Here is a 14,960-nt window from a genome sequence, read left to right as displayed (position 1 = left end):
TTTCCTCTTTTTTAAACTCACAACAGGACTTCAAATGTTTAATTATTTTGCTGTTATGGGGGGTCCCTTCATTTTTCTTCCTCAATTTAAACGCTCCATGCAAACAGAGACATTACTTTTGAGTAAATTAACTGAAAAGGCTCTGACCTGGGGTCCCAGCATATCCCTGTGTTTTATCTTTCCCTGGTGGTAATTCAACAGCCAACCCCAGATCAGAGAGACGCACATGTCCTAAAATAATAATAAAAAAAAAAAAAAACATTCAGAAAAAGTGGAGTGTGAAGTGGGGAGGCAAACAGTTAAGCAGTTAAGTGTGTTTCAGTGTGTCTCTCACCTGCATCATCTAAGAGGACATTCTCTGGCTTGAGGTCTCTGTACACAATCCTGTGCTGGTGCAAATGCTCTAGCCCACAGATGATCTGAGCCGTGTAATAACAAGCTCTATTTTCATTAAAGCCTGGATTCTTCTCATCCACATTATACATATGGAATCTAGAAATTCAGAGCAAGGAATGGAGTTTAAGAGTTTGGCCATACTGTCAATAGGGTCTGGCTGCATAATATTTTTATATGAATAGATTTTGACTTTTTTTTTTTTTTTTTTCAGAAGAGGAAAATTAAGTGGCTTTTATCCATCCGAAACTTGCTGACAAATTGCTCAAAAGAGTCCACCCTCAAGTCTCTATGATATTGTGGGCCCAAGATGCATGTATGTCTAAGCTAGCCATTAGCTAGTTATTTTGGGGGTCTTGCATCTTGATCAAATCATCTTTTTACTTATGTGTTCAGTCTAAGAACTTGTATTGAGGTGATGACTGTGTGGATACTGGAACAAATCTAAAATTGGTTTCAAATTGTTTTCCAAGAATATTAAATGCACATGACCTTCTAGCCTTGTGAGCTGAGCCCAGAGAAATCAGGTTGTGACGAAAACAGACAGTACACCTCCAGAATATCATTGCTGCCGCTCAGATTATCTCCACAGATTATGTTGGATTAGGAGGAAAGCTGCTATAATTCTTATAGACACACAGCAAGCATTCTTAATACATGCACACACAATTAATTGCCAATTTTATTTTCAGATTTTTGGACATTTTGGATATTTTTTATTTTTCATATATTTTACGTTGGAAATTCATATATATTATATTCGAAATATTTTATTTTCTGTAAGCTTGTTCTATAAAGTGCCTTCAATGACTAAATTATGATATAGGCAGTAGTATTACCAAAATTCATATTACAAAATAGATATTTTTGCTGGAAATTCAACCTAAAATGTTTATATAAACAATGTTTTATATAATCATGTTATGGTATTTTTTCATCTTGTGCCTTAAATACTTTTTGGGCCATTATAAAACAGGAAATATGTGCGCAATTGCACACAGTTGGTGCACCAAGTTGTATTGTAAATTGCAAGTTACACTGTACCTAGAGGGGCACAACCGCACATTTGCTGAATGCAAAATCAGTGTTGGAATCCCCATATGTTTTTATTTAAAGTATGTTTTATTTATTTGTCTCAAAATAATAATATTTTTTAAATATTTTATATAAATTTAGAGCATTATATGTAAAATTGACTTTATTGTTCATGGAGATAATTCATGGAAAAGTGGTCAGAAGGACTAGAAGTGGCCTATATGTTTTTCTTTTGGATTTATATTTACACATTATAAAATCACTACTATAACGTAAAAAACCCCCACTAAAAACATAAAATTTTCAGCACTTTTTTTGTACTTATGTATCCATTAGCAACTCATCGGAACTACATGAATCACCCAATAAATGAGCGATTTTCAGCAAAAGGTACAGTATAGTTTGCATCCCTGTTAACAATTTCCTCAGTTTCACTCGAATATTACCCGAACACCCATTCACAAACTTTTTTTTCCAATGGACAGTGATAATGAACTGATATTCTGGTTAATCTCTTTGCCTTCTCAAACAACAATGTTAACTGTTGATTAACTTCATGACTTACAGTGAAAAAAGGTTAAGCTTAGGTCAAGCTTACACTCTAAAAAATGCTGGGTTAAATGTTTAACTCAACCTTCTGGGTAGTAACCCAACCGCTGGGTCAAAATAACCCAATTGCTGGGTTTGTCCGTATTTAACCCAGAATTTTTTTTAGAGTGTAGGCCTATCAATCTCTGTTTGTTCACTTTATTTTAATGCATTGTTCTTTTTCCCTTTGTCTTTTTCTGTTCTGCACCCCTTTCCCTCTATTCATTTCAGTCATGTGATTGTGAGTGGTAGCTGTTGATATATACTTACTTGATAATAAAATACATTTTTAACTTGTGTAAAATGTTAAACAAAGTTAAATAAAATGTGTCCTTTCATTATTTTTGACAAATAAGCTTTTGATTATTTATAACATTTTATTAATGGAGATTTTTACAGAATGATTTTGGCAAAATGGCGCCTCCCCTTGTGCAGCGACCTTATGCCCTGTGTATACTGCATACCCCATTTTTGCACCCCTGTGTAAACACACTAGATGTTCAGTGCCTACACTCCCATTAAAATGAACAAAACTGTCACCACAAAACCGGAAACATCTAAATTTGGAAAGTAGACTATATTGCTTGGTGTAAAATAATGCCATGCTGTATCGCTAGACCCAACTCTACCATGGTACACAAATAGTTTAATCAAAGTACCATTTCAATGTTCACAACATATTTTGTAAGTGCAGGCTTACAAAGTTTGGTGAGATTCTAAAATAAAAATCAATAGAAATGGAATGCAGTTTTGAATTCTGCTTCTGTTTATGGCATTTTACACACACACACACACTCGTTTGTACAGGTATCTTTGTGAGGACATTCACTGACACAATGTAATGCCTAACCCTAACCTATACCCAAACTCTAACCTCAACCTAATTATAACCTTGAGTAACACTTTATAGTAACTTTCATTAATAAAACATTAACAAACATTATATAATGCTTAACAGATCATTAGTTAATTGGTGTTCAAATAGCTAGAAGCGTGAGATAATATTCTTGTTAATGTTTACTAATAAACTTTGTTTACTAATGTTTACTAATAAGCATTACCTAATGATTAACAGATCATTATGTCATGTAAATTATGCTTACAAACACCATTAAACTTTCAATTCATACGATGCACAATTCATGCACTTCTTGATAAAACTACAAATAATTTTAACAAATGTTATACAATAATTAAAAGCTTTTGTTAATGTACAACACTGTTACTGCTATTGAGGGTGGGATACGGGTAAGGTTAGGTACAGGTTCGGTGGTATGGGTAAGTTTAAAGGTTGGGTGAGGGAACACAGTTCAGTCTGTTTTGATAAAAACGAAGACTAAATATATGACCTTTACAGACGGTGATTATGAGTTAATGAATAATGTTAAATGGATCCCTGGGTATTAAGACTTGTATGGCTTAATATAACGTAAATGATGTCTCTTACTGAAATATGTAGTAGAAAACCCATTAAAGATTTATTTTTTTTTAAAATCACATCGTTTTATACATATTTTGAACTATGGGGGGTGCCATTATTCTGATGACGTAAAATGGTTGCACTCTGTGAGCTACTATAGCGCTACCTGTTGCTATTTTTACCACATCACAACTCGGAATAGACAACTAGGAAAATAAAATACTGATATGATGACCACAGCTACTGAGAGAGCTTACAGGTGGCGATAGATATAAGTGTGGGTTTAAACCAAATGCTGTACCATCGATTTTTCCCGACAAGGAGTCTAAACGCCCCGGATCTCGAGGGAAATCTGCGCTGAGAAACTCCTCCAGCGGCCGCGCATCATGATTGGCGTCGGCATGTTTACATCCTAACAGATGGCATCTAGTGTTTCTTGTGTCAGCCGTTTGTAAGCTCTTTCAGTAGCTGTGGTCAACTAAAAGAATCAAAGGCATCAGGGCTAAAGTGGAGAGAAAAAAGAAGCGGGTCTTTAGGAAGTTTTATTCGTCCACAGGCATCTTCCCATTCTTTTCTCCTCTTCTTATCGCTAGGAAAGCAAAGAAGTCTTACATCGCTTCTTTTGTTGCCCTTCGACTGAAAATTACAACCAAAAGACACACAATGTGGTATCGTATGAGTATTTTATTTTCTGAGTTGTGTTGCGGTAAAAAGCGCCAGTAGTTCACCGAGTGCAACCATTTGACGTCATCGATGCAGAATGTACTGTGTGCACAAAAAATAATGGCGCCCCCCATAGTCCAAAAACAATGTCGATTTTTAAAAAAAATAACATACATTTCCATGGGTTTTCTACTACATATTTAAATCATTACGTTATATTAAGCTATACATGTCTTAATACCCGGGGATCCCTTTAACATGAATGGTTTTTGAAGTGCTTAAAATTACTAATTAAGCTAATTTGTTTTTGTAAACATTTTTAAATGTAAAAAAAAAAAAAACATCAGGTAATATGTGAACTGAAGTTTAATGACATTTGTTAGCATTCAAAGGTACATTTAAGTTCTTAATCATTGTATAATTTCTGTTAAAATCATTTGTAAATTTTTAAAAAAGTGCATGAGCATATGAAAAGACTAGTGACATTTGTAAGATTTAACTATTGACCCATTAAGCATTCTATAATGATGTTAATGATTTATTAATGAAGCTTTTACTCATTGTAAACCATCTGTCAAATTCATTTGAAGATTTTTTTAAATAATATTTTTAATCATTAGGTAATGTTTAATAAGTACATTAGTGAAGATTAAGAAGCACATTATCTCATATTTCTAGTTATGTAAATACATATAAAAACTAATGAACTGTTAAGCATAATATAATATTTGTTAATGATTTATTAATTAAAGTTATTATAAAGTGTTACCTAACCTTCACCCTAAAACAGCTTTTTAAAGTGGGGCTTGAGAGCCAGACAAAATATTCTCACTTTACTTTCTTAGTCCTAACCACAATGATTTAAAACTCAAACTGGCTCTCAGAAAGATATTGTACAAGTACAGACCGGTACAGACACACACAGGCCGTTTCTCAATACCAAGTACGCAAAGTTCGGACTTCGCAAGTTCGACTCGGGAGTGCTGCGGACTCCGGTAATTCTGCAAATGGAATAGCAGCATACTTGATAACGTCAGTCAGCTCGCCTAAAGCCCAATTTATACTTCTGCGTCGGACCTACGCCGTAAACTGTGTGTCGGTTTTAATTTATACTTCTGCGTCATCATACACATGCGGACCGCTAGTCTGTAGTGTCCACGGGCATGTTGCTTGTGAACCCACAGTACCACGGCAAAAGCCGAAGAAGAAGCGGCTCGTCGGAGAAGCAAAGCCGTGACGGCGGTAAATAAATATCAAATCATTAAATCATTATTTAAAACTACAAAAAGGAGACAACAACGGAACAGGAGAAGATGGCATTCTTTCAATCTCCACAAGGACGTGTACGGCAGATCAACATTGTTTGTCGCGGACAACTAGTATAATGCTGTGTAGTATAATAAATGATAAGACACTTGTTCTTTGCTTTGTTTTATTTTAAATAAGAAGGTGTAACATTAAACTATATAGAGCTTGGCAAACAGACGTCACTGCGCAGTGCATTCTGGGACGTAAACAAGAGAGCGCCGCCATATTGTGAGCAGTGTTGCCAATTTGGGGATTTTGTCGCCAAATTTAGCTACTTTCTCATTGTTGCTGCGACTTGTACTGATTTTTTGCGACAAGGAGCTATTTTAGCTATATTTAAATAAAAATAGCGATTTTGGAGATTTTAATTTTTACTTGGCCACACCTTAGGCCCGTGACCTCTCACGTTTGCTCTCAATCATGCCAATAGGTGCGTTCGACTTTAAGCGGCGCTGCGCAGAATGGTCAGTGACATCAAAGTACCGCGAGAGCGATTTGAATGCATAGGATCCGTCTGCTCTCTTATCGCTCTCGCGGTACTTTGATGTCATACACTGACCATTCTGCGCAGCGCCGCTTAAAGTGGAACGCGCCTAATGAGTCTGCGCAGTGAACACACATCAGTACATCTGCCATTCAGACATGATGACACACACCACCATTTCATTATAAGCATCAAGATGGTGGAGAAAAAATATGATTACATCAGTGCATGAACATCTTGTTTTAACCACAGACACAAAAGTTATGCCACAATTCATGCACAATCATGTCAGCCAGATACTGAGAGACACAGTGCATCATCGTGTCATGTGTGCTGCGATGCAGTATTTTGCACTTACTTTGTAGTAATAGAAAAGAAAAAAGAAAAGAAAGTGACCCATACTTGGAATTTGTGATTCAGAATTTACTGATTCAAATGCGTCCAGTAGAGTTACAAGTAGACCTAAGCATTTCTTAATTTCACTTCAGATTTTTTTTGTTATAGGCCTACTTCATCTTTTGTTATTTTTTATACTGTCATCATTTGTAAAGTAGATATATATTTACTTTCCTTTACCTTTACCAAATTTACCTGTATTTACTTTCTTTTCATATTTGGCGACTTTTTTGAAAAATGGAGACTTTTGAGGGTGGTTCTAGAGATTTTCTGAGGGAGGGGTTTGGCAACACTGATTGTGAGGCCACATCGGGCGAGACTTAAAACAACCACACGAAAAACAATGTTGAAAAGTCGATTAAAAGAACGAAATGTACTATACAGAGACAAACTTCTACCGGACGCAAGAAAACACGGTACCTGGAAAAGATGGCCAACCACCCGCACCTATATTTTTGTCTGATTTAGATAACCGCACCCGATCGTCACATTCAGGGGTCATATACGGTCACGAAAAACCTGGAAAAGTCATGGACTTTTAAAACAACAATTTCCAGGCCTGTAAAGTTTTGGAAAAATAAATAAACCCAGAAAGTTTTGGAAAAGTCATGTTTCACAATTCTATGTACAGTAGAATTATGCTTAATCAGGTCCTGAATTTCGGTGTGGGATTGCGCATATATTCCCACAGCTTTCGACTTTAAAATGAGGGAAATTCCTGCAAAACATTTATTCAATATAGCGTGTAGGTTAGATGAGTAAATAAATTCTCACAACCAGTCATTTGAAAACAGCGTGAGTGATTCAGCTGTACTGCGTCTTCTCTCTTTGACCTTCTCTTCACATCGGCGCATCTGTGATGCTGCACGCTGCGATACAAGACTTTAGCTCGAGTTTCGCTACAGCTGACAGAATCGTCAATTGCCTAATCGGTCATTGTTGCATCGTCACAGAAATGTATTATTTGCACGTCTTTTTAAGTCTTTCGGTACTCATGCGCTCCAGAGGCGCTTTTCTGTGCGCTGCAGTCACATCCAAAGCGCGCGCTGCGAACAAACAAACAAAGCTTGTTGCGCTTAAGTGGACAAATACACACAAAATAACGTCAAAATGGTCGTCCTGTCGAGTATCCTCATAAGCATTTTCGGGTTTGTCTTATGTTGTGAACGCATATGTATAAGTATTGGATCCGTGAAACAGTTGACAGCAGCCTAATAAAGCTGTGCCGTCTGTCATCAATGTTAATCAAACAACAAAAGACAGAGGAAATCCCTCACTGCTCTTGACTAAATAATGTTTTGTTGAATAACTTTAATATGTTGATTTACAGTTTATTCAATTTTTGTATCCTATTTAAAACACATCCATATGACAACTTCCTTGGCGCGTCACAACAAGTGGCCTTACAAAATGGCGATTTTTCCCATCAGCCACCGCGGCGCTAGAGCAGTGACGTCACGCCCCCATCCCCTATTACAGTGCTCATAAGCCCCTTTCGCACCGCTTTAGTTCCAGAACTAAAAGTACAGTATTAAAGTACTGGGACGATTTTGCGCGAACTATTTCCCAATACCATTTAAAGGGTTGCATTCGCACCGACAGTGGGTACTAAGAAGTGACGTAAGCCGGTCGACAGCGACATCATTTGTGCGCGGCGTTCAACAATGAAAACAATTAAAGAAGAACAACGTTAACAACAGGAGGATGGAGGACGCTGTGATCGGAGCTGTGTTTTTGTTGTGTCTTGCAGGGTTCACAATAATGGACATGGAATGTCGACGTAACTTATACGTCAAGCGATTGAAAGATCGGAAAGGAGTTCAAAAGAGCCTTCACTATCACTGTTCTCCATTCTTGCGAAATATAACTTGATGCGATGTTTACACAGTATGTGTTTACACGGCGTTTTAAATCATGGCGGGTGAGGGCGTTTTCATACGCGTTTAGCCGATCAGCGTTCCATAGTTCCTATGGAACTGTTTTAGACCCTACTCTGAGGTAGGAGCTAATTAGTTCCTCCAAACGAAGTTCCGGGAACTAAAACAGTTCCTAGTTCCCGCGGTGCGAACACGCCAAAAAGTGGGTAGTTCCACAAGTAGTTCGGGTACTATGAAAAGGTTCCTGCGGTGCGAAAGGGCCTATAAACGCACATAAAACTCGGAGGGATACGGAGGGAGGGGTTCTAGCGGACCAATCACTGCGCTTGCGGTCCAGGTAGAATTGATGCGCTGTTAATTTGGTAGAGGTGCACGTCAGGTATGGCGTAGGTTACGGCGCAGGCCTGTGTGTCTCTGCGTAGGCTACGGTGTAGGTCCGACGCAGAAGTATAAATTGGGCTTAAGTTATCTACACTGTATTACAATACGACGAAATACGATATTAAACACCACTGCCTCTTTTTGTTTACATGTAATCATATTAATAGCCGCAAAAAATGTAGTTCAGGGAACGCACATATTACAGTGAAACGAAATATATCAAACAGCGTTGCCTCTTTTCTGTTTCATTTAAAATATTAATAGCCACAAAAATGTAAACGCATACACACATTACAATAAAACGAAATGATATCAAACACCACTGCCTATTCATTTTCTTCAAAATATAAGATACAACCCTCTTTTCATTTTCATTTTAAAAATATAAAACATTAATACGTGGTTTAATATGTGCACATATACTCTCACTATGTATAATAAAATGAAATATGACAAGCACAACTCTGCCTTTTTTGTTAAATGACAGTTTTAATGAACAATATAGCCATCATAAAAGTATAAAGTATAAGAGACTTATGTAATAGGAAATAAAGACAAAAGCAAACAATTCAGTCACCTTAACAAAGCGCTGTATTACGATTAATAAATAAATAATTTATGAAACATAACTTTGTGCTCAGCCAAAACGATATGACCTGGAAGAAATAATAGATTCGTGAGACTAAAGATTGTCTGTTAGATTTACCCATAACGAATTTTACCTCATGTTTAACCACTACAGAGACATCAGACCCAGCGGCAAATGTCAGAAGGACTAGCCGCGGTGAGGCTGCTCTCGGCGGATACATGAGCATTGAGCACCCGGTGATCGCGTGGAGCTCGCGTCTCCGAAATCGGCGAAACAAATTTTCAAATAGGCGCTATCTCTATAAATAAACCGTAGATTTGAGTTTTAAACACCTACATTCTCGCCTGAAATACTCTTAGAACGGTATTTCATGACACAATAACAGTAATATTTTGAGGTTTTCCCCTCCGCCATTAACGCTTGCTGATTGGTGCGAAATGCATTCTGGGATACCTGGCTGCCTCAAATTTGCAAAGTCACCTCTGGATGCATCCTTGATAAAGGGGGTGGAGCAAGAACACATCCGGGTATTTGAACTGTACCTGGCTGGATGTGAACTTTAAATTGGAACAGTACTTGGGCGACGACTGATGACGTTTCACAAGAACACAAGTACAGACAAGAACGCATATTGACAAACGGCCACACACACACACACGCACACATATTTATTTAAATAAAGAGATATAAGTAACACCTGAGGTCTCCACCATTCATGATGGTCATGACCAGGCAGAGGTCGTTTTTGGTCTGGAAAGCATAGGCCAGGGTCACAATGAAACGACTGTGCACTTTAGCCAGGATGCGCTTCTCAATAATAGCACCCTACGAGAAACAAAGAAATAAGAAAAATTAAAACAGACAAGGGAAAATGAGGTAAAAGAAAAAGATCTTGAAAATTAGTGGCCACATTTAGTTATGCATGTTGGTAAAAAGTTCTTAAAAAGGGATGGGTACTACCAAAGTCTCTTTAAGGGTATTCTATAGTCTTTGGTACTACTAAATAGAAAGTTGATTTACCATAAGGACTAGAACAGTTGCTATTGCTTCTTCAGACAAAGACCATATGCACAATATCTTACATGATCAGCAAAAACTAAAGTCCTAAAATCATTTCTTTAAGAGGAGTTTGTTGACCACTTACCTTGCTTTTCTCATTTATTCATTAAAAAGCTTATATTTATGCAACTAGGGAGTTTATATACAATCAGACATTTGTTGTTTTTGAGTCTTAGAATGCTTTTGAAATCTGCCAATCATAAGCAAGAAAATTGGTGATGAGAAAGAGATGCATTTCCAAGCAAGAAAGTATAAGCAGTTCTCAGATGAGACTATAAATGTTAGCAAGAGGTTAATTCCATTTACCCTGCTAATGCCTTTATAGGCAAGTAGGTTAGCTCCTCTTGTTTCTCTAGTTTTCACTGCTTTTCTCCTTTCTGTTTTGAGGTAGACATTAGTGCCAAGTTCCAAATGAAATCTATTATTTTCTCTTCTTTTAACCCTTAAGGATTCCTCTTCTTTTTCCTTATCTGTCTTTTTGCTTCTCAGTTGCAGCTGAGCTGCTTTGTGGAGTATCAAGCAGAGCCTGCAAGCCTCTTTGCACTGAGCCAATACACTATGATTAGAGCTGCTTAATACCATGTTCTCAGGTTAATCTAATCTCATGTCTCAATGTGTCTCTTCCCCTTTTTCCAAATTGCTCTTTTACCTACTATGTGGTGAAGAAATGTCACCAAATTCCCAAAAAGTAATTGCTCCACTTAATATGGATATACAGTTTTGGGATATCCATATTAATCGGGACTTGAGGTCTGCTGTATCAAAGCTAAGATTGGACACTGGATCAAACTAAATAAGGTTTGCATCAAGCATAATTTTATCTACTGATAAACTAGCTCTCTCCCTTACATCATAACCTTTACGTTTCTTCAACCTCTTCTTGTTCAGTTTCTTGTTAGCATACATCTTCCCTGTCGCCTTCATTTGGCAAGCATGGACCTCACCAAATCCGCCTTTCCCAAGCACTCTGAAATCCATGAACCAATCTTCAGTAACAGGCTGGCTCTCCAGCCATTTAAACTGTATGTAACGCAGAAAATACATGCTGTCCTTGAAGCCATTGAGAGCTTTAGTTTCCAGGTGGATAAGGAGCTGCTGTTCGCTTTCTTTAAACAGATCTCCTCGAATGTTCTTGTAGTCCTCTTTCACCCTGCTCACAGCTTTGTCCCCCAAGAAGTCACAGAAGTTCTCGGAGGAAGACTCATAGTATTTGTTGACCATCTTTTGTGCTTTCTTAGCTCTGTCATTTTCCTGGGCAACGTTGTAGTCTTGAATATCTTTCCACAAATCTACAGGATTCTTGTGAGCAGGTTCACTTTCAAGGTATTGCTGAAAGAGGCGCTTACCAATCGGTTGGCGTACACACATACTGTCAAAGGAAGAATCCACCGTAGTCTTCATATGTTCACATTGTCTGATGTGTGGCAGGTTGAGCTTGGTGCGGTATTTTTTGTCACGCATAGTTGCTGCGGCAGCGTTGTCTATACTCCCGCGTGCTGACACATAAGCCGAGTTGGCCACCACAGTCTCCAAACCTCCAATATCCATGTCTGAGAAATTCAAAGATAAAGAGAGGAGTTATTCTTCTATATATTGAGCATAAATCTACTGCTTATTAGTAATATATTTTACAATTGTCTTTTATATAGCATTAGCCTTACTGTTTTGAGGTCTTGCCTATTTTCATGGTGGCCTCAGCCTTTATGTCAAGTAAGGATCAACCACAAACTTAACATCCAACAACTGTCTATTGACATGTCAATGGGGTTAAGAGCATGGCTTGTCTTCACAAATGCTTATCTGCTAAACGAGAAGTAATAATCTCCCTTTTATCTACTCAGAAGTTCTATAAAGAAGTGCTACCCTTAAAGGACTGTGCCAGGTTAAATGCAAAAGCAACCTCTATGGCATGCTGCCATTTACCACAGAAAATCATTTGCACTTACAATGGAAGTCTATGGGGCAAGTCTACTTGAGGGTTCAAAAGCAGAAATAAAAAAAGAAGAAGAATGAAGAAATGTTAAGCTCATATTTTTTGTTAAAAAACTGACACGAATAATTCAATAAAAAATGTTTCTAAAGCTGTCTAAACTGATCTTTAGAGGTGGGAATATATTTCTAGGTCTGTTTATCTTGTAGTGTGACCTGCTTCGTTGCTGTCTGCCATTTATTAATACAATGACTCCTCTTAAGCCTTTGTCACAAGCGTACTTCATAATGTCGATGGAAATACTCTGGGATTTTTTCATGGTAATCAACAGCATGCTGTCCATAGCGGCCATAGTATTTAACCCAGAAAATTCCTTCAAGATTCATCTTTTATTTTTCATTGAGACCATGGACAGCTGTATTGCACTGTACTATGTCATAACATTAAAAGGGCCTGCTTCCTGTTCACTTTGGGTGTGGGTAATCATTCTTACAGGATTCATTCTCACAGACAATAGTGCTAAATAATAGGCCTGTTGCTCAGATTGGCTGAGTCTCAAAGACTTTGATACTTTCTCATCCAATTAATGCTCACCTTTAATGTTGTTGCCAAACTTAAAGCTGTGAATGTAGTGCAAGCCTGAACTAGGTCTTTAGCTTAGCCTTTGTCTTATTTGCTAAAATACTACTAAGTCAGGTTAAAGTTATTTTACTCTCCTCTGCATGGTGTGAAATATGTTTTAGTGGACTGTGTGCAACCTGACAAGTTGACTTTTTGTTTATTGATGTTTAATATTTTAAAACAGTATAATCAGTGATATGTAAAAAATTCAGGATTTGCATCATTTTGCCAAGACCTATGCCTAAATGTATCCTATAAAAATCATTCCAATGGATATTCCATTATTTTTATTCTTGGTTAAAACTTTGTACAAAAAGCTGAAAAAAAAGCAAAATGAATGGGCAAATGATTGTGCATTAGAGATACATACAAACTAGGTAGAGACTTAAAATTGAGAATTTAATTATTTTAAAAGAATTAATTAAAAAGTCATATAGTGTGAAAAGTAACTTGACTGTCCCATGCCAGAGGTCCTGACACATTCCTGACTGTTTTTAAACATTAAATTCACACAATGTCATTATTGTGTAATTATTAACTAATACAAATTACCACACATATAATATATCTGTGAATGTCCTGTTGCAAGGACAAGTTCTTTCAAATAGTGACACCCAAAAATAACATTATTAGTAGCATATACTTCTCTGACAGGAAAAATCCCCAATGAATGACAGAAAAAAATGTAGTTTTATATTAATAATAATAATTTTACTTGTATTATCAGTTTATTAATAATTAATACCTAAAATATATTGCATAAACACATGAGCATAGATTTGGGTATTTAGAGACATCTCTCTATAAAAGTTAAGACACTATTGTATAATGTACTATTTTATGCTTCTGTGTCTATTTATATGTATGTTTCTTTGCTATTTATTGTTAAACGCCTTATTTTCATATTTGGTAATGTCAGACATTTTTAATCATTGTGCAAAAGACAAAAGAGAACATATAGAGAACATAAAAAACACTGCAATTTCACTGTGCAAGCAAAAAAAAACACCATGCATATGCATAGGTTGTGATATGTCTCTACTAATATTATGACCAAATCTTGCAGCTACACCTGCACAATATACACACACAAACACAAAATATTACACTACTGTAAATAACTAGTCTTTAATGTCCCTACCTTTATTTTTGTAACTGTCCCTTTTGTAGAATCTCTGTGACAAAGAATTGTGGATTAAAATCTCCAAAAGATGGGCCCGTCGGTCTCAGAACTGCACAGACCAGGTAAAATCCTCCCTCCTTCAGCAAGCATTGTAAAACTCAGATTGCCTGCTGGTACACCTGCCTCCAGAGAACATCATTCAGTGGCTTTCCTCATTCTTCCTCTCCCTCCCCAGTTTCACTCTCACTCTGAAAATAAGTGCGGAGAGTGAGGAGGAGCTTACAGTCTATCTGAAATCCAAACTGATAGTTCATTAGCCTATGTGGATTATGGTCTGTGGATTAGAATGGAAAGAGACTTGTTGCATTCTATTAGCATAAGTCTGCTGTGGGTCAGATCAGTTATCAAAAGGGCACTGCACGAGCAGCAAGCCCCTGCTAATAAGGATGCATTAACTACTGTAACTCCATCTTTATCTGCCATTCAGAATCAAAACTGATGCATGCTATCAGGCCCGTAGCCAGCTAGGTCACAGAGGTTCGGACCTCGGTAAATTTTTCATGTTCAAAAATCTAATTTGTACGGTGCCCGAGAGGGGCCGTCTTCGGTTCACTTAGTTTTGTCGTGGGAATGTGATATTATGTTGTGGCCTCGAGATGCTATGTTGAGGGAACGACATCCATTTCTCGTGGCCACGAGTTTAATGCGTAAACAAACCTACGTGACCATAGCAACTCGGGATGATCAGAGATGGATAAAACATTTTTATAAACATTAAACATTTCATTTAATATTTGTATATTATTATTATTATTAGGTTATATTAACTTGTTAGGGCTATATTTTAATATTTATTTCATATAAATATAATATTTTATTATTTCCCCTTTTAATTCGTGTATCGCTTTACCTAATTAGCGTTATGTATAATTATGCTATTTGCTACCATATATTTTGCAAATACTGTAAATGCCCGACAATTATGCCAATACTTTATGATTGTAGGCTATTTATGCCAGTGCGTGATGATAAATGAGAGTGTTGTGTTTTCATTTATAAATGAAACTACGTGAATGATTCATTCCTCAACAAA

At 36.9% G+C, this 14,960-nt stretch overlaps 1 protein-coding gene across 1 annotated transcript in view; it reads right to left on the bottom strand.

Moving 5' to 3' along the window:
• grk1b (G protein-coupled receptor kinase 1 b) overlaps positions 1-14,128 on the bottom strand; it is a 34,701-nt gene extending 20,573 nt beyond the window's left edge. The window contains exons 1-5 of the mRNA XM_058775312.1: positions 13,886-14,128; positions 11,043-11,743; positions 9,832-9,959; positions 335-492; positions 148-231 (exon numbers count right to left, since the gene is read on the bottom strand). Coding sequence (XP_058631295.1) covers positions 148-231; positions 335-492; positions 9,832-9,959; positions 11,043-11,741 — 1,069 coding nt within the window. The 5' untranslated portion in view covers positions 11,742-11,743; positions 13,886-14,128. The remainder of the gene's footprint in view (positions 1-147; positions 232-334; positions 493-9,831; positions 9,960-11,042; positions 11,744-13,885) is intronic.
• Positions 14,129-14,960: the final 832 nt, after the last annotated feature.

The sequence above is a fragment of the Onychostoma macrolepis genome, chromosome 05, assembly GCF_012432095.1.
Source record: "Onychostoma macrolepis isolate SWU-2019 chromosome 05, ASM1243209v1, whole genome shotgun sequence".
In the NCBI taxonomy this organism is placed as follows: domain Eukaryota; kingdom Metazoa; phylum Chordata; class Actinopteri; order Cypriniformes; family Cyprinidae; genus Onychostoma; species Onychostoma macrolepis.
Note: the sequence above shows the minus strand (reverse complement) of the source record. Positions and strands in the feature narration are given on the sequence as shown.